Genomic DNA, 25228 nt, shown 5'->3' with positions numbered 1-25228 from the left:
CTAGATGTAATTATTGTCTAGGGATTGAAGACTGGTCGCTCCTGGGCTTAATCTAGCTGGCAGAGATATTTTGTTTGCCTCGCAGTGTTAAAAGCAGTTCTCACATTAGTGCCTTCAGACAGGGCCCTCCCTCTCGAGTTGACCTTCGTCCCTGTCACCTGTCACTCCTTATTATCTCGTAGCTGGCCTGCTTCATTCATGTACGTTACCTGCCTGTGAGTTTTCAATCCCAGAATGAAATATTTTTAATGATTTAGCTTCTTCGTAGTGTGTCGAGATCATCATTATGAGCATTAGGTTTCTGTGTACAGCACTTATAAGAAGTATAGATCAAGAGATTTGTATTGTTGCCATTCAGAGATTCATAGAATTTTAAGCAGAAGAGAATGTTGGCGACTGAGAGAAGCTGAGCCCAAAAATAGGTAAATCACTTATCCAAGGTCACAAATGTGACTTAGTGACAAATACGAGACCGGGACCCAGATGTTTTTTGACTCTTTGTATTATTTTCGCTGTATAATGTTGCCTCTCTACTTATTTTTCCTAAAAGTGGGGGATGTATATAAGATGTATATGTATATGACTTTCTTATGAGGTGCTTTTGTGGCTTGTTATATTATGTGGTATATAGATGTGAGGGCTCTCAGTCCTTACCAGCAAGTAGAACAATTGGGGTGGGGGTGGGGGTGGATATGGAATTAGATACGAGGAACTAGAAGTGTTAGTTAAGCCTGACTCCAGCCCTGGCTGGAGACTTTGGTCAAGTCACGTAGATGCTCTAGAGCCTCCATGTGTCCTGCCTGGCAGGTGAGAGCCGTCTGATGAGGTGGTTGTTGTTTCTGTTGTAGCCATTGTAGACCTCACCAGTGCCACATAGACTGTATGTAAAAGTCAGGGAACTGCCGTGATCCATCCAGACAATGGAATATTATTCAGTGCTTGAAAGAGTGAGCTATCAAGCCATGAAAAGACATGGAGAAACTTTAGATGCATGTTACTAAGTGAAAGAAACCAATCTGAAAAGGCTCCCTGCTGCATGATTTCAACTATATGGCATTCTGGAAAAGGCAAAATTATGGAGACAGTAAAATGGTCAGTAGTTGCGAGGGGTTGGTGGGAGGGAGGGTTGAATAGAGCACAGAGGGGTTTTAGGGCAATGAAAGTGTTCCATATACTATAATGGTGGACATATGTCATTATACATTGGTCAAAACTCATAGAATGTACAACATGGGGAGTGAATCTTAGGGTAGACTGTGGATTTTGGGTGATAATGAGGTGTCAGTGTAGGTTTATCAGTTTTAACAAATGTACTCTTCTGATGGGGATATTGATAGGGAGGGAGGCGGTGCAGAGGGTATATGGGGATTATCTGTACTCTCCACTCAACTATACTATGAATTTAAAGCTGCTCTAAAAAAGTCTAACTTTAAAAATAAAGGGATGGATCTTATGTTCAGTACAGTGTCCTCTCTTCTGACCCAGCACCTCAGTAATTTTGTTGGATGTGGAAACTGGAGAACAGTAGAGGTAGAAAGCGTGAGCTCCACCGTTAGTACTAAGAAGTATGCTGAAAGAAGATAAAAACAGCAAATCATTTTTACTGCAGCCATGCCATCTTTTCTAAACCTTGGAGTGTGTGTGTGTAAACTAAATATTCATAGAGATTTGTGGATTGGATTAGTGGTTTTCATAGCCTGTGAAAAATGTTTCTCTTCACACTTAAGATTTAATAAAAAACTTAAATTTTTAACCAAATGCTTTTTATTCATTAGGAGATTATTCATGTTTTTCTTCTATATTGCTGAATCTCTAGCTCTCTTTAATAAAATTTCTAGTACTGACAAGGTAAAACAGGAAAGCAAACCCTCTCTGAAATTCTGAAAGATGGGTTCAAGTTTCTTCTGTCTCTGATGCAGAAAACTCAGACCAAACACAGAGTAGTGCAAATCATCCTTTGTCACGTGTCTCGGAAGATCCAGTCCCTTGAAGTTAACCATCTCTCATCTTGGCAGCCTCCATAGGTGATGGAATTGCTTCCTCTGTGTTGTTTTATGTGGGGTCTTGTCAGAAAGCAAATTTGTAACACTGTTCATTTTTCTCTTTAAGTGATTGTAACAAATATTTGGTGATAAACTACTAAAATAGGGAATACTTTGTGAAATTAAGAGACACTCATTCGGTAGCTTTGGAATCTTTTTTAAATCTATGTGTCTATGCTGTTACGGCAGATGATAACAAGTATGTTTTTAAACTTCAAGAGCGTTGTTCAGGATGTACTTTTGTTAAGATACTTCCCAACTCAAAATGTCAGTGTTTAGTGATTTGTAAGACTTACTTTTATTCACATCAAGGAAAATACTACATTTCATCATAGAATATTTTCTGCTTGATGTATTGTGCCTGACATAGTATGTTGTTCTAATACTGTTGTCTGTCTTTTTCTCTCTTTTAAGATAAAACTGCAGAATTAAGGATTGTTAAAAGATGCTCGCCTTTAGACATGATTGATTCATGTCCTAGTACGTGTATTCTGCATAGAATTTGGTTATCTATTTACCTCTTCCAGCATCATAGTCTGTCTTGTGTTTTTGTGAAAAGAGGGCTTCCTACATTCTCTCTCATTGTACCCAGGGCTTGGGAGTAGGCAAAACCATCTTTTATCTGAGCAGTATCCCACAAAATGATAGAGGTTTTGGTTTTGTTCCCCCTTTCCCTCCTCCTGTTTTAGGATCATTACTGTGCTTAAATTGTATTTTCATATCCAACTTGTCAGGGACAGCTACTGCACAGCAACCTCCAGTCATAGTTCTTTTGTGGGGAGAACCAATCACAGCAGCTTCAGGACAGAGCAGAGAGAGCATTTCTACAGTGTACGGGACAACTCTGACATTAACAAGGCAATGCTGCCTTTTAAGTTGTGGAATAGAGCCATGGAATGAAGAATGACAGGCTCATGGTGTGTGCAGGTCTGTAACAGATAGTTACAGAGGGGCATGCATTTTGATGAACTGGAGCTTAATTTACAAATTAATAGCCTCCATGTCATATCTCATTGTGGTACAAACACAAAGATTCGAGCACTTTTTTATATTAGCGAGCAGCTAAATTGTGCAGATTATAAATGGTTCTTATGTTTTTTTCTGCGGTTCTCATTACTGTATCTAGGGTGTTTGCTGGGCCAGGTTACATTTAAATTGGACATCTATTTTATGCATTCAGAATATGGCCCTGAATCAGTAGAGAGGTATAAGAAATCTGGGCTGTACCTAGATTTCTGTACAGGGAAATATTCTCTAACATGTTTGATTTTTGAGATGAAAAGGCAACAGGTAGCATTTTCTTTCTTAATCCTGTACTTTTTTGGTGATTCCCATTAAAAAAAACTAACACAAAAATATTTGACTAGATGTTAAAAATCAAGTGATTGAAATATAATTGACTTTGGAAGTAAAAGTCACATTTAAGTAGCTGTTGCTCTCAGTTAACAATTCCTACTAGACAGATTGTATTGTTCATAGTCATCATCCCTGATTTTCACATTGCCCTCAACAGTTTTCTAAAGCACTGCCCACCGTTAATGCGGTTGATCCTCAATATTTTTCTGAAATAAGCAGGACGGTATAGCTTAGTGCTTCAAAGAAACATCGAGAACTTAGTTGTAAGCCAAATGGGTTCTGATTTTGCCTTCCTTTGTCTTTTATTGTCGAGAAACATCTTACAGCCACCACCCCAGCATGTGGTGCTCTTTTTTTAGTCTGTTTCTGTGTTTATACTATTTTGCCCTCACTTCCGGGTATGTTACATCATGGAGGACCGTAGTGCTCCAGGGGACACATCTCTCCTGAGTGCAACAGCTCTACTCTTTCTTGTTGGATGCAAATAAAGGCAGTTCCCAGGTTCTTAGAAGGGTCCTTAGGTTTAGGCAGAGTCTGACTATGGCAGTCTTAGCAGTCTTTCATAGTCATGCAGAAGGAGGGGTGGAGTTTATCTGTTACAGCATGAATGAACTAAGTAAGAAAAATGTAAACTGCATTTCAATCGGGCTATCAAATAAAGGGTCTAATCCCCTATGGACATGGAATATAAATCCCCTTGATGTGAATAAAAGGTCTAATTTCCTGTGGAGATAGGATGTGAAACCTCTTGATTTAAATATCATTGTGTGTGTGTATGTGTGTGCACGTGTGTGTGTTTTGAAGGAAGAGTAAACCCCAACAAATATTTTTTTAATTAAAAAAGTAAGCCAAAGTCTAATCAGTACCATGACATGTGTATTCTCCACCATCTGTTAAGCATCCACGTGGAGAATTTTGAACTTTATTAAAAAGAAAAAAAAACAAAAACAAAAAAAACCCGCTGGTAATTCCAACTGCTGCTGTCCTTAATTCATTTATATTGTACTGTACAAATTCCATGACACTTTGCAGAACTCTAAAATAAGCATCAGTGTTCCCACCTCGCTAAGATCAAGCAAATCCTCTTTAGTAGACAGCATCAGCAGTTCTGTGTATAAGATGAGGTGGTTGTAAATACTGCTTCTGTCAAACCAGTGGTATGTTTAGAGGGTATATCCCTTTTTTCAAGGTTTTGTAGGTTAGAATCTATTTGTCTAATTCTAACCCTGAAACTGAGTATAGGAGAGTTTGGGGAGAACTTTCCTAGTGCCTTACAAAACAAATAAAATGCAGTTATTTTTAGCTAAGTATATTTTTATATCTGCTGCTGCCAATATTCCTCCTCCCTTCTTCTTTGTCAAAATTCTGTCCTGTGTGTCTCCTCTAGAACATTCTCGCTAATAACTTCAGTGCACGTTCTTTCCTTGAATTTTACTTACTACATTAGAAAGGGGCTAATTGTGAATTTATTGTCTTTTCTTTGTGTTCTTGTTCATAAAATGGTAGCATTTTCACTCTATATTCTATTTCCTTTTAATAATGCATACCTTTTACCCAGGATTTAATTTTGTCACTAATTTTATATCAGTAACACATACCCAGTTCTTTAGAGGATAACTGTGTAATAGCATCCTGAAGACTGTGATCGTATCTCCTTCCTAAGTCTTCAGTGTTGATGAATATTGGTATTACTTACAAATGGAGTGGTTGAACTTCGGTCAGGTAGTAGAAAGTTTTTTTTTTTCATCTCTGAGTAAATTTTGTCTTCAACAAATGTATATTTCTCCATGTTAGTTTTTCTGCACACCAAAAGTTAGCATCGCTTGTTTCATTTGAGCAACTGGTGAATCTGAAGACCTGGAAAAGTTTTTCACTGCATTTTAGGTAGGAAGATAGGTAAGATTCATTCTTGACTTTCTGGATTTGTGAAAAGTTACAACAAGTCTCTTTCTGTCTCTGGTATGAAGGGTGCAAGTTCTATTTTCAGATTGTATGATTGATTCATGGAGGGGACAAGGGATGAATTTTTAAGGCAGTACCTTGTAAGAAGATGTCTGAGTGGGTGTTGCCCTATCATAACTGATATAAAACAGATAACGCAGAATGGAACACAAACACGTTGAGTGACTGAGTGAATCACTGACATGCAATTGTGGAAGGCAGGGGCTGGTACCTGGAGCTCCTTTTGAGAGAAGCTTTTTAAAATCTGTGTGAGAAGGGGCGCCTGGGTGGCTCAGTTGGTTAAGCGACTGCCTTCGGTTCAGGTCATGATCCTGGAGTCACAGGATTGAGTCCAGCATCGGGCTCCCTGCTCAACAGGGAGTCTGCTTCTCCCTCTGGCCCTTCCTCCCTCATGCGCTCTCTCTCTCTCTCTCAAATAAATAAATAAAGTCTTTAAAAGAAATTTAAAGATAAAATAAAATCTGAGAATTTGATGGAAATAAAGTAATGGGTTGATTGCGGGCAGGGGGTGGGGAGGTCCTGCCATGTCTCCGTCTCCCTTCTGTATTGACCAGAGCAGTGGAACTGGGAATGATCGACTTAACGTAGCTGAAAAACAAACCCGATTTGCGGTTGAGTCGTACCTATAAACTTCTGTCTTTTTCTTTGGGATCTGTCTTACTGTCGTGTGAACATGTTGATAGTATCGCTGAATGTCCCAATATTGATCACCGTGACTACCTGTCTCAGAAACTGTGACTTGAAGTGTTATAGGCTCTGTGAACTCTTCTGCCTGAGCAAGCCCTGATAAAACCTAGTGATGTGAATGTCAGGGGAACCGGGGCTTGGAATTACATGCTGGGTTTATGGAGCAGTTCTTGACAGATGGATTGATTGGAGGGGGCAGTACTAGCCATTCCGGACACCAGGCCGTTGGCCTATTGTTACAGAAAATATATTAAGGAAAGAAGGTGGACGTTACGTTTTTTTCTCCCTCCATTCTGGCTTCGTCCTCTACAACTTTTCCTTTCTCATCTCCTTCTCTCCCTACCCCTTTTTCTTTTTAACTTCCATTAACTTATTAGTCAGTGACAAATGGCCAGTTTGTGACACTTAGCCTTTTCTCAAAGCTTCAGGTTAATGTTCCAAGATAATTAGCTACGTTTCAAGGTCTCCTTTATAAGTGAATAACACTGAAAATACCAAATTGTTTACTCTGTATAACCTTCATTAATGATTAGCAGAATTCATGATTTCTTTATTTAAAACACATAATAGTAGGCTCACTTTCTGTGGAAGTGAGAGGATACTTAAGAACTTTGCTTGATAGCGCATAGCTAAAATTTATGAAATTTGATAGCTGTATTCTCTTCCTGCTGCCCATAATTGGTACTCTTCCAGATCAGGGTCCTGCTGGCGTTACAGTGATCGGTGTGTTTGCTGGAGCTGCAGGACTAAGCTCTAGAACAAGACTGGGCAGTGGAGCTTAAGCCAGCCAGCCAGAGTGCACGGCAACTCCTTGATCGGCCTGCCCTTNAAAGAGTGTCCAGGGCTTCTGTACGCTTATGGCGCGCCTCCACTGCAGAGCTCACCTAACTGCAGATGGTTGCTTTTCAAAACGCAGTGATAGATATTTAAGTGACCAAAGGCGTCAGTGCTTCCCTCAGACCTTGATTTTTCATGCTCAGCTACAAGCTTGGCATTCTTCTGTTGGGAACACAGCAAGGAGGGCAGGGCAGCGCATTTCTGAGTGGCACTGGGAAACATACCAGAGTCTTCTTTCACAGAAAATTTTACCCAGCTTATATGATCTGACCCATGTCCCATCTGCACGGCTTTCTTCTCTTCCCCTTTTTTTCTTCTCGAAGACTAATGTAAGTTTGCAAGTATTTTGATCCCCGTGCCTCCCCACAGGTTCCACAGGCTTTGTTTCAGGCCCTGGGGGAGGAACAGTTGTGAATGCAGTGTGACTCACCGACTCCCACTTTGCTGATGCTGGTTCTGATTGGTCGTCACCTTGTTCTAGCCATATGGCTGCAGAGTACTCTAGCCGGCATCCCTTCCTCGTTCTTTCCCCTACGGTTCCCTTCTGTTGTACACAACGCTGGTAGTGGGTTCCGGGCTTTGTCTCCTGCTTCTAGTTTACCCCAGTTAGGCAGTAAGTAGGAGAGCACGGTGTATTTCCCAGGGATGGCTGTAGAGGAAAAATACCTTTTCCTTTTGTGCCTGGTAGAGTAATTATTTCGTTTCCTGTGCTGTTTTTGTTCAAAGTTTATTTTTTGGCAGGTGTCACGTTTGTGTTCTATTATTTCCTCATGGTTTCTCTCCTCCCCCTGATTTGAGCTGGGTTCTTTGGTAGAGGTTCTTGGAGTCCCTTTCTTGGGCCACTGATGCTACACTTCAGCTAGTTTGTTACTATGTTTGTTTAGTGCTGGTTTTGTGTTAGGGAGGGGGACTGAAAGCGACTCTAAATAATGATTTAATTGTTAAATGTCTTAATGTTCTGAAAGTCACTAAGCAATAAAATCTACCTGTGATACTCAAAATCTACCTGTATCAGCTCAATTACTCTATCCTTTTATACTTGAGAAATAGGATTTTGAAGACTTGAAAGTTAATTTTTTATAAGAATTTGATATTTCTAGGGGCGCCTGGGTGGCTCAGTCATTGGGCGTCTGCCTTCGGCTCAGGGTGTGATCCCAGCGTTCTGGGATCGAGCCCCGCATCAGGCTCCTCTGCTGGGAGCCTGCTTCTTCCTCTCCCACTCCTCCTGCTTGTGTTCCCTCTTTCACTGGCTGTCTCTCTCTCTGTCAAGTAAATAAATAAAATCTTTAAAAAAAAAAAAAGAATTCGATATTTCTATTAATTTGCATTTTTATTATTCTACAGATGGTTTCTGCAAAGACTTTGGACTCTGCATCCTTTTTTCTTTTCTTTGTAAAATTTAACTACTCAAAGAGGCAGCGCTAAGCAGAGTGTAAAGTTTAGCAGACTCCCCCCCCACACACCATGGCCTTTCTAGGATATTTTCATTGCCTAAAAAGAATCAATAAAAAATATAAAAAATTCTCTCAACGATATATTTTTTTTTTAAAGATTTTATTTATTTATTCAACAGAGATAGAGACAGCCAGCGAGAGAGGGAACACAAGCAGGGGGAGTGGGAGAGGAAGAAGCAGGCTCATAGCAGAGGAGCCTGATGTGGGGCTCGATCCCATAACGCCGGGATCATGCCCTGAGCCAAAGGCAAACGCCCAACCGCTGTGCCACCCAGGCGCCCCTCAACGATATATTTCTTATTGACTTTTAAAGTTTTTAAAAATCCATTTTATAAATATTTAAGTGTTCAAATATGTTAAGCAAGTAACCTTACAAATTTGGATTCTTTAGAGGATATGTGAGATGAAGTTGGTTAGAATCATAAGGTGACATTTGAAATCAACCTGGCCATATGGTTTCACTTAACCCTTTATTTAAAGATCTTAATTTACTTCCTTTTCTTCAGTCATGATCTCTATTAGAAAATGGCAGTCTATTTTTATCAGAAATAACGAACCTCAGCTCATGAACTCACTTGAAAATATATGAGTGCTGCTGCTTACACTTGTTTCCAGCCATTAGGCCAAGAGAGGCAGCCCAAGTCTGGCCCCAGATTGTTTTATATGACATGTTCTCTGAGTCATTTGCTGGTCTCTGGTCCCCATCACTTTACACATCATGTGAAGAGACATTTACTTAGCTGCGTAGTTCTAACCCTGAGTATAATTGTGGACAAAATAGGTCCTTGCCCTCGTGGAGCTTACGTTCTGTTGAAATACATTATAGTAATGAAAGTATCCAAATACGCATTTTTCTTGGATTTGAATTAAGATCTAGTAAATTCAAGAAACTTTCATTTTTAAATTTTTATCTCGTGTAACTGAATCCCTCCTCTGCTTAAACAAATGTAACGTTTCCACAGGTCCTATCCCAGCAAAGAGGTCCTGCTCATGAGTTACACATTTGAGTAATTAGAATGAGTATTGTTTGTATGGCATATTTCTGAGATCAAGGTTTCTCTGTTTAAAAGTCTGTTTAATGTTTGAAACTGATACATGATATTTGTGTGAATAACAAAAATTAGTATGGCCGGGGTCTGTGTTATCAGACACAAAAAATAAAACGACCCACAGTGTGCATAGTTGTGAGTACTTTACATCTAGCAGCTTCATAAGAACCCTAAGGATATTGTTAATCAGCTCATTTTACAGAACAGGAAATTGAGACACAGATAGATTAAGTAACAAGTAACTTGACGAACATCAGAGAGCTGGTAAGTCGCAAATCTGGGTCTCCGGAGTCATGTCTTCATGGCTACGCTATGTTGCCCTCCCAGCCCAGCACGCCAAGCTAATAATAATCTGAGCTCTGCTGCGTGCTCTCCATTGTCTTTTCTTCACCCCGTGTGGCTCAGTTTCCCTTGACGTATAAAATGTTTTTTATGCTGTTGGTTTCTCCTCATGTGTCACATCTGTAAATTTTAGACGTAACATGTTTTAGATGAAGCCAGTTACGGACACATGTCAGAGGTGTATAATTGCTGCACATTTCACAGAGCTGGTAGAACAATATGCTGATAGCTGTACTTTCTTTTTGTCTTCATGGGGTAGAAAAGAGTAGTTGAACAGCTACGGAAGAACCTGATAGTAAAGCAAGAACAACCAGACAAGTTCCAAATACAGCCATTGCCACAATCTGAAAACAAACTACAAACAGCACAGCAGCAACCACTCCAGCAGCTACAACAGCAGCAGCAGTACCACCACCACCACGCCCAGTCGGCTGCACCCTCTCCCAACCTGACCGCTTCACAGGTAAAAGTGTGGAGGGAGCCCTGCAGCCCCCCTGCTGTAGGCTGATCTGTTATCCTTCGTGGAGAGCTGGGGCCTGTTTCAGACCATTCTAAGTTCAGCTAGCACTAGACAAAAGTTATTCCGGTTACTTTTTAATACTATGCCGTGGGGTAAAAATCTCTTGAAATTCATTGGCAGAAGGAAATGATATCACTACGGAGCAAAAGTTAAATGATTTCCCCACCTGTCCAAAGAAGAGGGGAAAGGTCGTCAGTGACAAAGAAAAATCACTTCTCTGTGTCAGAACAGAACTAAGGTCTTATTTTGAATTTCTGGAAATATTTCTTTGCACTTGTTCTAAAAGCCTGTGTGACTCTGCCTCCTCTGGAATTGTTTTGCTGGAACTCTTAGCAGTTAGGTGTGGAGATATTCCAGGAGCAGTACTCTTGGAACCAGGTAGAAAGACATTCAGAAGAAGGGTGATATGTTTCCATTATTCAGAGAAACAAAATATTCGTTTCTAAGTCCATATTCATGAGCATATGAGTTTGTTCTAATATATTGAAGGAAATCTGAAATGGAAGCTACAAGTCCAAACTAGAACTAAGAACTGGAGGCTTAGTAACATTCTAACTTGGGATAGCTTTGCAGATGTTTTTGCTGAAAGGGGCATTTAAACTAGCATATAAGGACAGTAAGGCAGCATACACAAAAAGGACATATTTGGGAATAATGCTCAGTTAAGAAAACTATTCAATGCAAATGGTTTTGACATTTTTAATGGTTAAAAATATTTCCTATTTCAATAATATTTCATATTATTTTATATGAAAATTATATGAAAGTCCAATTTCAACATCTGTAAATGAAGTGTTATTGGAACACACACACACACACACACAAGAAAACTATTAAGGCTTGATTTCCACACACCCACCTGTCATGTGGGCATACCTTTTAAAATGGGATGGTTGAGTAGTGGTTCCTGATTCTTTGGGATCATGACCCCTGTTGAGACTTTGGTGAAAGCTGTAGATCCTGTCCCCAGAATAATACACATTCACACCTAATAATACTCATTTTTGCACATGATTTCAGGGACGTTGGGACCTTCTGAAACTCAAGCACGGGCATCCTTTACATGTCAATGCCACGTCTTCACTGTATACATAGAGAAAAAGATTATAGTTTACTTAGTTATTCACTGTTTATGGACATTGAGCTGGTTCATATATAACATTTTTCAAGTGAAGAATACATTACTTGTAAAAAATACTAAAGATTACTAAAGATAGTTGACATTTAGTTGAGGTTACTGTATACGGCTACTCTCTTGAGCGCTTTACATATATAACATACACAGTCCTTATGCCAACCCTAATAAGGAAGGTATTATTATTATTATTATCATTATTATTATTATCATTATGTTTTTTGAAAAGAAAACTAAGACACAGAGAGATTAAGTAATTATCTAAAATCATATAGGTAGTATGTGTGGTAGAGCCGAGATTTGAACCCACGTGTTCTGGTGAAAAAGTCCATCCATTCACTGCTCTTCTGTACCGCCATACAGTACCAAGAAAAGAAATGCCAACATTATATAAAATGCCAAAGTAGGAAAAAGAGTAATTCCTGTTGTAAATCCGATAGCTAGAGCATAAATTTTACCATAATCTCCACTCCAAGGCTATTTGAAAATTAAGCATTCAAACTGACTTTTAAAACCCCCTGACCAGGACTTGTATTTCTTCTGAAGGATTGCCTATCAGATTACTTTTGTTGTAGTTGATTAGTTTATTCTCTTTGCAAAGTACAGTTTGATCAGAAAGTGTTTATGGGGAAGGAGTGCGGTAGAATTCATTGTTCCCTGGTATGTAGGAGTTTTCTCTCTTAACCCATGAAAACTTTCTGTTCAAGTAACATTCTGTGTCCCACAAATCAGAGGAAATACTTATATAATACTTATAACAGCTCTTCCCTTCCCTAGTAATCTGAGTTCCGTGGTGCTTTGGGATGGTGAACGATAGTAAGGGGCGAAGGGCTATCCCCAAAATAGTGTTGTGTGGCATCTCTCCACCTGGTGGCCCACCTGATATATTTAATTGATTTAGCTAAGCTTGTTTTATACTATTTTGTTTTGTTAAATGCAGATGTATAATTTTAAAAGCCAAAAGACCCTGTAAGTTTTTGGTTTCTGTCTTTACGATAAACTGTCAATCAGTATTTATTGGGTGTTCTCGGTGTGCTAGATTCTGGTATACAAAGAGGTAGTGATGGTCCCTGCCTAGAATCTGGTATATTATCACCATTTTCATTCATTCTGTAAATATTTATTGGGTCTTTATTATATGCAAACACTGAGCTAGGCAATGAAGAAGGTAGATTCACAAATAAGACAGAATTTTAAAAATTTAGAGAAGAAGAGAAAATATAAACTGCCAACAAAGAAGAACAAAATGAAAGTACCAGTGAAGAGCTGTAAAAAGACCAGAGGACAGAGTTATTTTAACTAGAGAGATCAGAGGTGCTTCACGAATGAGTTGACACTTGAGCAGGATGTGGACAGATCAGTGAGATTTTAGTGATAGAGCAGAGGGGAAGAGCATCACAGATGCAGAGAACTGTGTGAACAAAAGTATGGAGTCACAAAAGTAAATGCATGCCTTAGGAACAGCAAAGAGGCTGATGTGGCTGTAATGTGGATTCTGGGAAATAACGGAGAGGGAGATGAAGCCAGAAAGGTAGAAAGAAGCTAGCTTCTAGAAGCCCTCCAATGCATGGCAGAACTGTTGGAGTTTTGAGCAGTCAGTGGGGGTCATTAAAGGTTCATGAGGTCAAGGACAAATGGGAAGTTGTATATGGCATATATTAAATATCTAAGTTCAGAAAGGAGTAACTATTAAGTAGCAATCAGCTTGGGCAAACAAGAGGTGCTTGGAAAAGAAAGTTTTTTATTCTAAGTCAGGTGGCTAGCAGGGACCAAGGAATGGGGAGTGGGGGGACCAGTTCCCTTAGTTAACTCAAAATCATCCTCATAGGTAGATTTTGAAATTTTTTCAATTTACAGAAACAAATGAAAGACCGGAAGAGTTGAATGCAGGTATACCCTTCAACTTACATTCACAATCTTGTCCTTTTTAATGATGTAATACAAATGTGAAAAAGCATGCAGTTAATAAAACCAAATAGAAAATAAACCCTTACGGACAAAAAGAGGAGTGGGGTGGTTCTATTTGTAGTCATCTGAGTGCACAACAGTTACCTGCTGTTCAAAATTAAATGAAAATAGTCTAAAATAGATATGGAAGCTCACTAGAGCCCACAGTAATAATCCCTGTAAGTTCTGATTTGTTCATTGGAGTCTGTCTTAAATCAACACCTCATTCTCTGCAGGTAAACAATAACAACTTGGGGGAAAAAAGGATTTTGTTTTAGTGCTTCTTGCCATGTATTTCTGCATTGACTTCTAGTTGGTGCAGTTTAGATTTTGTCAAAATTAAAGAACCTCTTCATGACACTGTGGGGAAACTGCTCTCTTATCTCAAAGCCAATCACAATTGGACAGCATCAACCAGCCAGGCACTCTACTCATAGCTTCCAGGAAAATAATTTTCTTTGTTGTTGGATACCTTTCCTCTCCTGTGTCTTCTCTTCTTCCTGCCAAACAGGTTAGAGGTTGTCATTAGGTTTGGATTTCAAAATTCTGGATTCTCTTTCTCATCTAAACTCTAACACTCCTAAGATTTAGTTTATATTCCCAAGCAGTGAGAATAGAATAAGCGCCAGACCAGAGCTAAAGGTTTAAGCAATACCTGTGTCAGCACCTGGTGTAAATAGTACTAGGCCTTGTACCTCTGTATACAGAGAATTATGCAGGTGCTAGAACACATGTTGTGAAGTTAGCCACAACTAAATATTTATCAAGTAGAATAAAATGCTAACTTAAGATGTCAACAAACCTGTCAGGTTTCAGGGTTTTTTAAGTGTTGCGGTTAATGGTAAGTATAAAATTCAGGTGAGTTTGACATTTCACTGACTTTTTTTAAAAAAGAGTAATCACTTTAGGGTGATTCAAAATATTGATAGTGATTTACCTGAACCAGGGATGTTTCAAACAAAAGTACATGACCTCTTTCAAAGCAGTAACAGCATGCACAATTGTTTTTAAAATCCATGTCAGTGAGTTCTGCTGATGAGAGCTTTTACTTCCACAACCTGTGTTGGCACCAAGATTGAAGGCCGTCTGGTGTGACTTGCTCACCATTTGTAAAGGTCTTTGTATTTTAATGTCTTAAACTGAAAGATAGGGCTAATATCACACTGGGTTAAAAACACTTACTACACATAGCTGGCAATATGAAGTCAGTCCTTTCTGCTACACTACTATAATATTTCTAATGCTAAACAGCATTTAGCTTTTATTTGGTTTTCATCATGGATAGATAGTAGATGACCGGCCACCCCCCACCCCCGAATAAATACCAGTGTCCCCCTTTTACTTCCATTTCACATTTGAGGAGGCACTGGCAAGGAGAATGAGACATGCCTGCGTTGTTGATCAGAGAAGAGGAAACAAAGATCTGGGTGACTTTAATTACAAGCGTTAATAAGGATTGCTCATAGGCTGCGATGGGGTAGATGAGGCCAGATCACTAATTGTTTTCATTGAAAGAAAATAAAGATATTAAAAGATTAGGTGATGTATGTGTGTGTTTCAGGCAGAAGATGGAAATAAAGAATTACCTAGAAAAAAACCAACTTAGTACACAAGTACTGATACAGTCACTGAAATAGAAATGCACAAGGGGATTCGTTCAGATCTGGTTCAGGGAGAGCAGGGTCCTTTTCACTGGCCTAGAGCAATGCTGTCCAGTAGAACTTTCCGCAGTGTTGGAAATCTTCGCTGTCCAGTGTGGTAGCCACTAGCCACGGGTGGCTCTTGAACGCTTGAAATGTGGACAGTGTGACTGAGGAGCTGATGTTTTATTTTGTTTTAATTAAACTTGAATTTAAATAGCCGCGTGTGGCTGGGAGCTACCAAATTGGTCAGTGCTAGTGTAGAGTAAGAAGAAAAAGGTGGAGTAGTACCGAAATCAGAACCAGCACGTTGGGCCAGATAAATTTCCATGTGCCTGGAACGTTTGGATCTTGAGGATCTTGAATGAGTAGTGGCCCTGGATGGGGGTGTGTGCCATGTAATAAGGTTGTTTGCATTTTCTCGTGTAACCGGCCCCTTCAACTGCTCCAGTAAGAAGTCTAGAAACTGCGGCTACAGAGCAGCAGTACTTGGGGAGGATCAGTCAAGTCCTGTCACCTCTGTTCGTCCTCTGAGCTGTAAGCCTTATTTTGTTTAAGCAGTGGGGGAGGGGGAGAGGGAGAGAGAGAATCTCAAGCAGGCTCCACGTCCGGCACAGAACCAGACACGGGGCTCAGTGTACGACCCCTAGATCATGACCCGAGCCGAAACCAAGAGTCAGAGGCTTAACCACCTGAGCCACCCAGACGCCCCTGATCTATAAGCTTTTTGAAACGCAGGTGTTTGTTTCCACTTTGTCATGTTTCACTGGGTCTTTGATTGCTTCTGCAGCAGCTCTCCAGAGAAAAGGTTGTAGTTAGTGACTCACAGCCCTTTGGTATCAAGAGCTGGCATTTACTATACTAGTTGGTTAATAGGTTTTATTATCTAGAGTTTGGGATTTACTGCCTCTGAGGCAGCAATTGTGCTAATCCTCATGTGAGTTTCCCTTCCTCCTCTCTAGGGTGACACTCAAAAGAATAAAAAGACACTGTCCTGCCATCCCAGCTTTTGTGTCACAGGAGGCAGATAACCAGAATTATATGATGGCTTTCTTCATATTGATGAGGTTGTAGCAATTAAAGATAGAGATGGTGTGTACCTCATTGATTTGCAACTTCTACGGAGTTTAAATTAATTGAGAGCAAGCCAAGAATAAAAAAACAGATAAATAGGTACACTCATATTCTATATTTGTAAACCCACCCCATTCATTGTTGCAAATCCTGTGCCCATATTTGTCTACAGTTATTACTATGAACTTGAAGCTAAATTTGAAAACTCTGGCACAAAGTAGAGATGATCTTTCCCTATAGTAAGAAGTGTGCTGTATGTACACAAAGGAAATGTTATATTGAGAAACTTGATGAGAAGAATCACTGCTTTGTTTTCTTCTGGGGTTTAGCAGCATATTGTTTATTGGGATCACACTTCAGTGTCCTAATATCTGTTCTCCATGTCTCCTAGAAGACTGTCACTACAGCTTCTATGATTACCACAAAGACACTACCTCTCGTCTTGAAAGCAGCAACTGCGACCATGCCTGCCTCTGTTGTGGGCCAGAGACCTACCATTGCTATGGTGACCGCCATCAACAGTCAGAAGGCTGTGCTCAGCACTGATGTGCAGAACACACCAGTCAACCTCCAGACGTCTAGTAAGGTCACTGGGCCTGGGGCAGAGGCTGTCCAAATTGTGGCAAAAAACACAGTCACTCTGGTAAGCCAGCAGCTGCTACTCATGTGTGCCCACATGAGAGGGTTCAGGATATGCATTTGTAGAGTATATCCATTTTATGCTCCTGCTGGATTTTTTAGTCGCCGCCATTCAGCCATACCAAGTTTTCCTTTGGGGCTGACAAGAGAATATGGCATTCGTACTATCTGCTCAAATAACTGTAGAGGTGTCCCTTGACACCAAGGACCAAAATCCATTCAGTGCATTATCTGCAGTCAAAGTGTGACTTGACTTGGGGAGGAATGTCCTTTGCAGCGGCACGCGCACTGTTTCATGTAGCTCTCTCCATCCTAGTCGCAGACCTGCCTGTGAAACTTGAGTGCTTACACTCTCTGGTTCTGTATTACCCATTTGGGGAAAACTCCCTGCTGAACTCCTTTGGTTCACTATCCCTTGAAATTGGCTGCACCCAGGAAGTACTAGAAAAGGCTGAGGCAGTTTAAAAATATTCAAGAAACTCACAAATTAACAGTGTCCATGTCCAGGGTCTATCAGAATAAAAGATCCCTTGAAGAATTAACTTGAGCAAAAACTGTTCATGAGATTCTAGGGTAAAACCATTTAGAAATTGATGCTCTCTGAAGCTTGGGGCGAAATATAACCAAATTGTGGTTTTAAAGTCTGTTCTTAAAATTGCAGCTAAGAGCTCTTGGTGGCTTTTGAATGATGACCAGTGATGAGTAAAACTAGACAGCAGTAAAGTGAAGCTTCAGCACTTACCAGGAATCTTGAGAGAAGCGACCAGTTATCTCAGCCAAATGCTGAGAGTTAGGAAATTCTCTATAGGAATAAAGCCATTCACTGCTAGATACAGCTCTTATATTAGGAGAAAGCCCATTTGGCCAGGCAGCAAGTTTGATTTTACTTTGGATCCAGTCTTGACTTTTTAAATATGTACGTGCAAGAGTTCTTGAAAGTCAAAGGAAATTGTCTAAGATTGCCGAGCCTGCTGTGTTTTACATTAGGCTGTAAGGACACAGAAATGTGGTTGGTTCATTTTGTAGGGTAAAACATGCAGTTGGGAGAGTAAAAAAGTTTTCTTCAGGCAGTGTTAGTTCAGGTGGTTAATTCTACAGTGAAAACTTTTAGAAAATATTGTCTGACCCAGAGAATAGTGATGCAGTAAATACTCTAAGAACGCCTAGCTTTGATATTGAACAATTATTGTCGTCTGTGGTTTATTTATTTTTCCCATTTTTTAGCAGGTTCAGGCAACACCTCCTCAGCCCATCAAAGTACCACAGTTTATCCCTCCTCCTCGACTCACTCCACGTCCAAACTTTCTTCCACAGGTGAGTAAACCAGTGACAAGCCCAGTGATGGGTTAGAACAGACAGAAGTCCTCGTGGGCCCTTTCTAAGCAGCCTGAAGTATGCTTATCCATTCAGCTTTGTTCAGATCTTACTTAGTTAGCTAAAGGTTCTAGATGCTGATTTCTATACCGTGAAGAAGTTTATTTGATCACCAGGTTTTCTTAGCAAAGACCAAAGGCAGTAGCAGGGGGATGTAAGGAAAAGGAGGATTTAAGATAGCACCATTTTAAACCTTATGATGTTAACTTACTGGAAGTTTAGCCAAACCTGCCTGCCAGTGGGGAAGGAATGCAGTCACTACTTTTTTTTTTTCCTGTATGCCAAAGAGAGTAGGGAAGGAAACAATAGCTAAACTAACCAGTAGAAACCAGAGAAATTTAGCTTTACTCTGGAAGTAATGACATTAAGCATCATTTTTAAACATAAAAATGCCCATAAAAGTTTAGACTAGGGGTCCACACAGCGAACTTTCTACCTAGACCCAAGCAGCTCTGCTTGCCCATATTGCCCTGGGAGTATTCTTCTAGCAGTTGGACTGAGCTAACTGTTCTCATTGCAGGATGTCAGGATTGCCCCAGTCTGCGTTTTGAAGGTACTTGACTTGCCTAGTAGAAAGGCTAGGAGTTCCCATCTGAGGCCCCACATTGTAGGCAAAGAGAAGAGAAAGGAATTTTGGGGTCACTGGGGTCACTGGACATAGGTGATTTCCAGATTGCCTGTGCAGTAGGTTTGGGCATTGAGAACATGAGATAAGGTGATTTCAATCATTTATCCAGTAGAGCCTTAATAAATACCTTGGGTATCCAAAAAGTCAGTTTTTAAGACAGATAGTTCTCTGCTCTCAGAGAGCTTCAGATCTGTGTACAGGCAATCACAGTGTCCATTATGGGAAGTACAGGGTAGTCTGACGGAGGGACACCCAACTCATTCTTAAGAGTATTCTAGAAAGTTCCTTAGAAGAGTCGACATTCAGTCTGAGACCTAAAATGCTAGTCAAGTTAGCCTGACAAAGTTTTGGGGGAAGAATAAAAATGTCCCAGGCAGAGGGTAGAGCATATATGCAAATCCAGTGTGGAGAGATGCATGTAAGCCTAAGGAACCAAAAAGCAGTTTGGTGTAGCTAACCATAGTGGGCCATGTAATTGAGGCTAGGGTAAAAGGTGAGGCTAGAGAAGCCCATTGTGCCAGAGCCTGTGGAGCCTTCTAGACTATGTAGGAATTTGGGCCTTATCCCAAAAACAGTGGGGATCCATGAAAACCTTTCCAAACAAATACTTGAAATGATCAGATTTTGTTTTAGAAAATTCCGTCTTGTCATTGTGTGGAGAATAGATTGGAGATGATCAAGACTGTGGGCAAGAAGAATAGTTAGGACATCATCAACAATAATAGCTAATGTTTAAAGACTCCTGCTGTGTGCCGGTTACTGTGCTCGGCACTTTCTGTGGGTTATCTATTTTAATCCTCACAACAGCCCTGTGAAAGTAGGTATTATTTTTTTTAGGTAGGGAACCTAGGGCTTAGTGCATGTTTTCCAAACAGTGGGCCATGACCCGTTAGTAGGCTATGTGAAATCAATTTAACAGATTGTGACCCGAGTTTTTAAATTAAATGAACAAAACAGAATATGAGATATTAGAGCATATAGCACATATGCAATGTCTCATGAAGTTTCGTTTTATAGAGATACAGATCTACGTCTATATGCGTGTACGGGTCACGGTAAGAAATGCATTCCCTACTGTGTGTCTGCAGCAGCCACCACACAGTCATCTTAAATTCAGCTGAGTGTTCAGATTCATGAGACTGTCAGGGCCCACGCTTGGTACCAGTCTACTTGGAGCAACACAAGACAGAAACCAGAGCTTACCAGCAGACAGCATCAGACATTTTTTTGTCACCCCATATAGCAGTCTCTACAGCTGTCCAGTGATAGCTGAGGTGCAGGGAAATGAGACCTTGATCAGGACGGTGGGAGAGCCATCTTGGCACAGAAGTCTTGTGCCACACAGGACAGTGTATCTTGTAACAATTCCGTAGTCATGACTTTCAAGCCCCCCGCCACTGGACATGCTCAGTTACAAAAGTCACCCCACTTCATGAACCCAAAACATGGTGTCCCATCGAGTATTTATAATTCTCCCCATTCAGATTCAATTTAGCAGTAAGCAATCATTTTTACCATAAGCAATGTTGCCTGGTAACATAGTTGACATTCTTACCCTTCATCAGGTTTCCAGGGGAACAGAGCTGGAGAGTTAACTGCACGTCAATCTTTCATGCATAAGGGGAAGAGATTTTGCCCATAGGGTCACTGTACAGAAAGTTTGAAAAATGCTGGCTTAGATCAGGTATGTTACCTGAGGTTAGCCGGCTAGTAAGGAGTAGGAACCAGGATTAGAACCCAGGCAAGGCTGACCCCATGTTTTTAATCATAATTTTTTGTCACGGTTCCAGTAAGCCAAACGTAAGGTAGAGCAGTGGCAGGATGAGAATAGAAAGTAGCCATATTTGAGAAGGTTTTAGGAAGTAGAGGTGGAGTGGGAAGCATCAAGAACGGTTCTGAAGTTTAAATAGCAAGAAAAGACCATTTGCTGAGGGGGTGATAATAGGAGGAAGGAGAGCGTTGGAGGAAGAAATAGGTGAGTTTTGGACATTTTGATTTTTTTGTTGTTGTTTTTAAACATTTTATTTTTAAGTAATCTCTACGCCTAACGTGGGGCTCAAACTCACAACCCCGGTATTAAGAGTCACACGTTCCACTGACTAAGCCAGCCAGAAACTCCTAGACATTGTGATTTTTAATTTCTTGGGAGACTTCCAAGTAGAGATATATGACAGGCAGTTGAGTATAGGATTCTGAAGTTCAGGAAATGTCTGATCCTGAGATACTGAGTATGGACATCTTCAGTACACAGATGGTAATTGAATCCCTGGGATAGGTGAGAACTCCCAGGAAGAGTGAGGAGAAGAAAAGAGGTTCCAGGACAAAACTCTGAGAAATACTTACATTTAGAATTGGGCAGAGGAAGAGGAAGCCCACAAAGGTGACTTAGAGCAGCCAAGAACAGGGAGTTAGAGAGCAAGGAGCCACGCTGAATTGAAGCCACGGATATGAAGAAATTTAGAATGTGAATTAAGACCAGCGGCAGCATTATTACTGAACTGGGCACAAATCCTGGCTGGGACCAGTCTCTGGATTAGGCATTTGACCTCAGCCTGAAGAGGCAGCATGTTATGCGAGAGGGAGCTAAGGTTTGGATTCAGAAGAACCACATTGTAGGGTAACATTTGGACCCTCTTAAGAGCTGATGAGTCTTTTATAAGATTATATATCCTGATAGCTGTAGAATTAATAACACTAAAATGAATATTAATAAATATTGGTACTAAATACCATTTCACATATAAAGTGTGAAAGACTTTGTCTTAGACTTACAAGACTTGAGAAATTTCTTCAAGTAATATGATAATTATCCTCTCTTTCCCCGTAGGTTCGACCCAAGCCTGTGGCCCAGAATAACATTCCTATTGCCCCAGCACCTCCTCCCATGCTTGCAGCTCCTCAACTTATCCAGAGGCCCGTCATGCTGACCAAGTTCACCCCCACGACCCTCCCTACCTCCCAGAATTCCATCCACCCCGTCCGTGTCGTCAATGGGCAGACTGCAACCATAGCCAAAACGTTCCCCATGGCCCAGCTCACCAGCATTGTGATAGCTACTCCAGGGACCAGACTCGCTGGACCTCAGACTGTACAGCTTAGCAAGCCAAGCCTTGAAAAACAGGTACAGGCAGAGTATGCATCTGTTTCTGGCAGTAGTGGCCTTGCCATCGAGGCTGGGCTGTCTCTAAATACAGTCTCCCAAGAAGAGCACCATTGTCAGTAACCTGTTGTTTACCATGTGATCATTTATCCACAGTGCAAAAGGGCCAGTCTTACTGAAGAAAGTTGGGTTGCTTTCCCCACCATCCGCTTACAGATGGATTCAGGTTCCTGTGGGAGTGCGCTCCCCCTGCTGGTTCTGAGCAGAAATTCACAGATGGGTTCTGCTGCTCTCAGGAAGCACAGAGATAAGATACGCAGAAAATGGCATATTCGTTTTGGCCCAGTAAGAATCCAGATGAGGATATCACTGTGAAAGTCAGGAAGAGTAAACAAAATAGGGAAAGGGATTTCATTTGACAGATTTTCCCTGGTTATTGCAGATAACAAAGAACCAAATGAAAAAATTAAAATTACTAAAAAGCCTTTTTTTAACTCTAGAGAATACAGCCGTTTTAGCTCAAATATTAAAGTCTCTCATGTATACTTCTAAAGTCAGATTTTCTGTTAAAAACACAAGGCTAGAGAAATACAAGTAATCTCCAAAAATACTTAAGGGTTCTGTGACAGAAGACTTCTAAAAACAAGAAAAAGGATTTATAGGCAGTCACCATGTTCTATTTAAAGAAAGACCAGTGATGAGAAAGAAGAATTTTTGCAAAGAAAAGCATCCTCTTTCAAGAAAGTTGCTTTAAAAAGTCATTGACCTATTTCTAATTGCTCAGGCTTGAGTTCTCATTCATCTGAAAATAGTCTCTGGTGATCCTGAGTCTTCTGCTTCTGGATGGCTGACCATGATTCAGAGAGGCTGGCCAGATGGTGGGAACGAGAGGCTTCCTGCTGCCTTGGCCTTCTTGAACAGAGGATCCTTATGCATAGAGCACCGGCTTTCTATCCAGACAGCTCATAAATGCAGCAGACCTTGCACTAAAAAGCTGGGTACTAAAACCTCGTGCTCAGAAAACACAAGGGAAAACAGATCTCTTTTCCTGGGGGAACCTACTGAAACCCCAGAAAGTGCTTTGAGGAACATTCAGAAAAAATTAGATACGTATGCTTTATGTCTTAAGTTTTCAAACTTAGTTGCAGCAGAACTTCATTATTAAAATATGAAAGCGAGATGCTCAAGCTGGGGAGTTTGGATAGGGTCGTGTTTGGAGATCAGTGGCCCTCGCGTCCTGTGCTGGCTCTCAGAACCTGAAGAGCCTTAGAGTTCCAAAGAATGTGGTTTCAAAACTCTCTTTTAGATTACCAAATAGTATTTTTCTCTGACCTCTTTTTTAACAAAGATACTTTCAGGAGACATTTTTTTCAGTTTCATCTTTTTACATTTCTTATTCTTCTGATTACATCTAAGATAGTACATATTTCTTATGAAAGAAAACTCAAACATTACAGAAATATATAATGTACAAAGTGCATCCACCCCATAATCTATGGGAAAAGTAAACTTCCCCCATAATTCTAACCCCTGACACTTAAACAGTATAAACAGTTCAACTTGTATTCCTTCACATATTTTCCTTGCACCTACTAACATTTTTAAAGCAAAAACCAAAATTAAACAATATGTATTTTGTAACTTGCTTTTTTTCATATTAGATCTTGAATATCTTTTCATGTTCTGGCCTTACATGTTCATAGAGTTTTTAATTTTAATTACAATACCATAAAAATGTACCCAGGAATTCTTAAAAATTTTTTTAAAATGTCTTTCCTAGCAGTAAATCCCACAGTCTCTCTTCTTATTGATCTAATGGAGGAATCCAGTCATTGCTAATTTTAGTGTAGCAGACCACCTGCTGGCCTAACAGGCTTGCGGGCCACTAAGCTCAGTCAGCAGGGTGCTCTTTAGACCAGACTCCATTCTCAGAATCCTCTGACTTCAGATCTTTCTGCTATCCTTCTTTTCTGTGTTTCATTTCCAATATCACATTTATAGTGATTAGGAGATCTCATAGCTGGGCTAAGAGTGAAGCAATATAAATATTTTAGCCACAGAAGTACTACTTACGGTTTGCTCAGTTATCAAAACCTGTGTCCAACATTTTCTGTGTGACCAGGCTAGATGGGCCGCTTTCTGTTTTCTTCTGTTCCCTTTAGGGTGATAACATTCATTTAATAAAAATGTGTTGATTACATGCCAGCTGCTACGCTGAATGTGATGCCTGAATACAATGGTGGATAAATCAATGCCTAAACCCTCACAGACCTCAGTGTGTAGTGCATTTAGGACAGGTACGGACAGAGGCTGTGCCTCCAGGGGAGGAAGCATGGCAAGTTGTGCGGTTTCAAAGGCCTCCCACCTTGGCCTAGAAAAGGAAGAAGTCAGTGTCAGTTATAACAACAGTGTCTCATGTCTCCTTCCCCTGTCAGGCATTACCAACTTCCTTATCCACCCCAGATAAGAGCTCCCCAGTCTTACCCTTATTAGAAGCCACATTACATTGTGGCTCTGAGAAAATGAGTACTAGAGTTTAAGGAGCTTTGAGGCTGGAAACATGTTTTGGCAGAAAAGTAGAGCCAGACAAACTTACATCAGCCATTTCACTGCTTTCTATGTCCCTGTCTCTCCAGCCCTCTGTGAAATGGGCTGAACACCTGCTAATGATGCACTGAGCTAAAGCATCTAAAGTGCATTAGACTGATGCAGTTCTCAGGAATTAGGTTTGTATTTTACCCACTCCACCCTCCCCCCACCACAAAGACCTCTATGTATGTCCCCAAGGTAAGCTACTGAAAAAAAGTCCTGGGTTCTTTGGGAAAAACTGCCAGATTGCCACCCATTTCCCTACTTCTATATATATCTCGCATAGCAACTTACACTAGATCCTCTAAAAAAGGAGTGCTTCCAAATGAGAATATTATCCAATGTATTATCTTCAAATCCCAGTCTTCTCTCTTGGGAAACATGAGCTGGTGACTCTCCACCTTCCACTTTAATACTGATGCTGTAGCAGGGAGAATAGATCCAAGTGACCAGAGGTGGATTTTGCATTGCCTTCAATCCAAATTTATTTAACCTTGATTGATGAAATTATTTGGACTAATTTTGCAAGTGACTAATTTTGATTATTCATGCAGCCAAATTTCAGAAGATGAATTTGGAGTTCAGGGTATAAATGGTTAACTTAGTTTTTCTAATGTTGTTCAGAGTGTTTGATTTCTATCTTTATCATACCAAAAAGAACAGATTTCTAAATTCAAATGGTCATGGGTGCGAAGCAGTAAACGTAAATGAGTAAAGCAGGCTGGAAGTTAACACGTGAACTTTTTATTTTTCAGTTTTTAATGGGAGCATGAGTACAAGAGATATTCCAATTTTATCCTTAATTTCTCTTTGAGATAGTAAGACAAGCATGATAAAATTGACCATTTGGCCT

General features: G+C 40.3%; 1 protein-coding gene across 8 annotated transcripts in view; it reads left to right on the top strand.

The window, feature by feature from the left end:
• The window catches only part of PHF21A (PHD finger protein 21A), a 188738-nt gene that overhangs the window by 126204 nt on the left and 37306 nt on the right, over positions 1-25228 (top strand). For 6 of the 8 annotated variants that reach the window (XM_040639004.1, XM_008701041.2, XM_040639008.1 and 3 more), the window contains 4 exons: positions 9989-10192; positions 16437-16688; positions 17909-17998; positions 21514-21807. In XM_040639004.1, the coding sequence (XP_040494938.1) occupies positions 9989-10192; positions 16437-16688; positions 17909-17998; positions 21514-21807 (840 nt within the window). The remainder of the gene's footprint in view (positions 1-9988; positions 10193-16436; positions 16689-17908; positions 17999-21513; positions 21808-25228) is intronic. The other 2 variants (XM_040639009.1, XM_040639010.1) reach the window with 2 other exon arrangements.

Source organism: Ursus maritimus, unplaced genomic scaffold, assembly GCF_017311325.1.
Source record: "Ursus maritimus isolate PB19 unplaced genomic scaffold, ASM1731132v1 scaffold_23, whole genome shotgun sequence".
NCBI classification, from domain to species: domain Eukaryota; kingdom Metazoa; phylum Chordata; class Mammalia; order Carnivora; family Ursidae; genus Ursus; species Ursus maritimus.
This window is presented reverse-complemented; position numbering and strand designations above follow the sequence as displayed.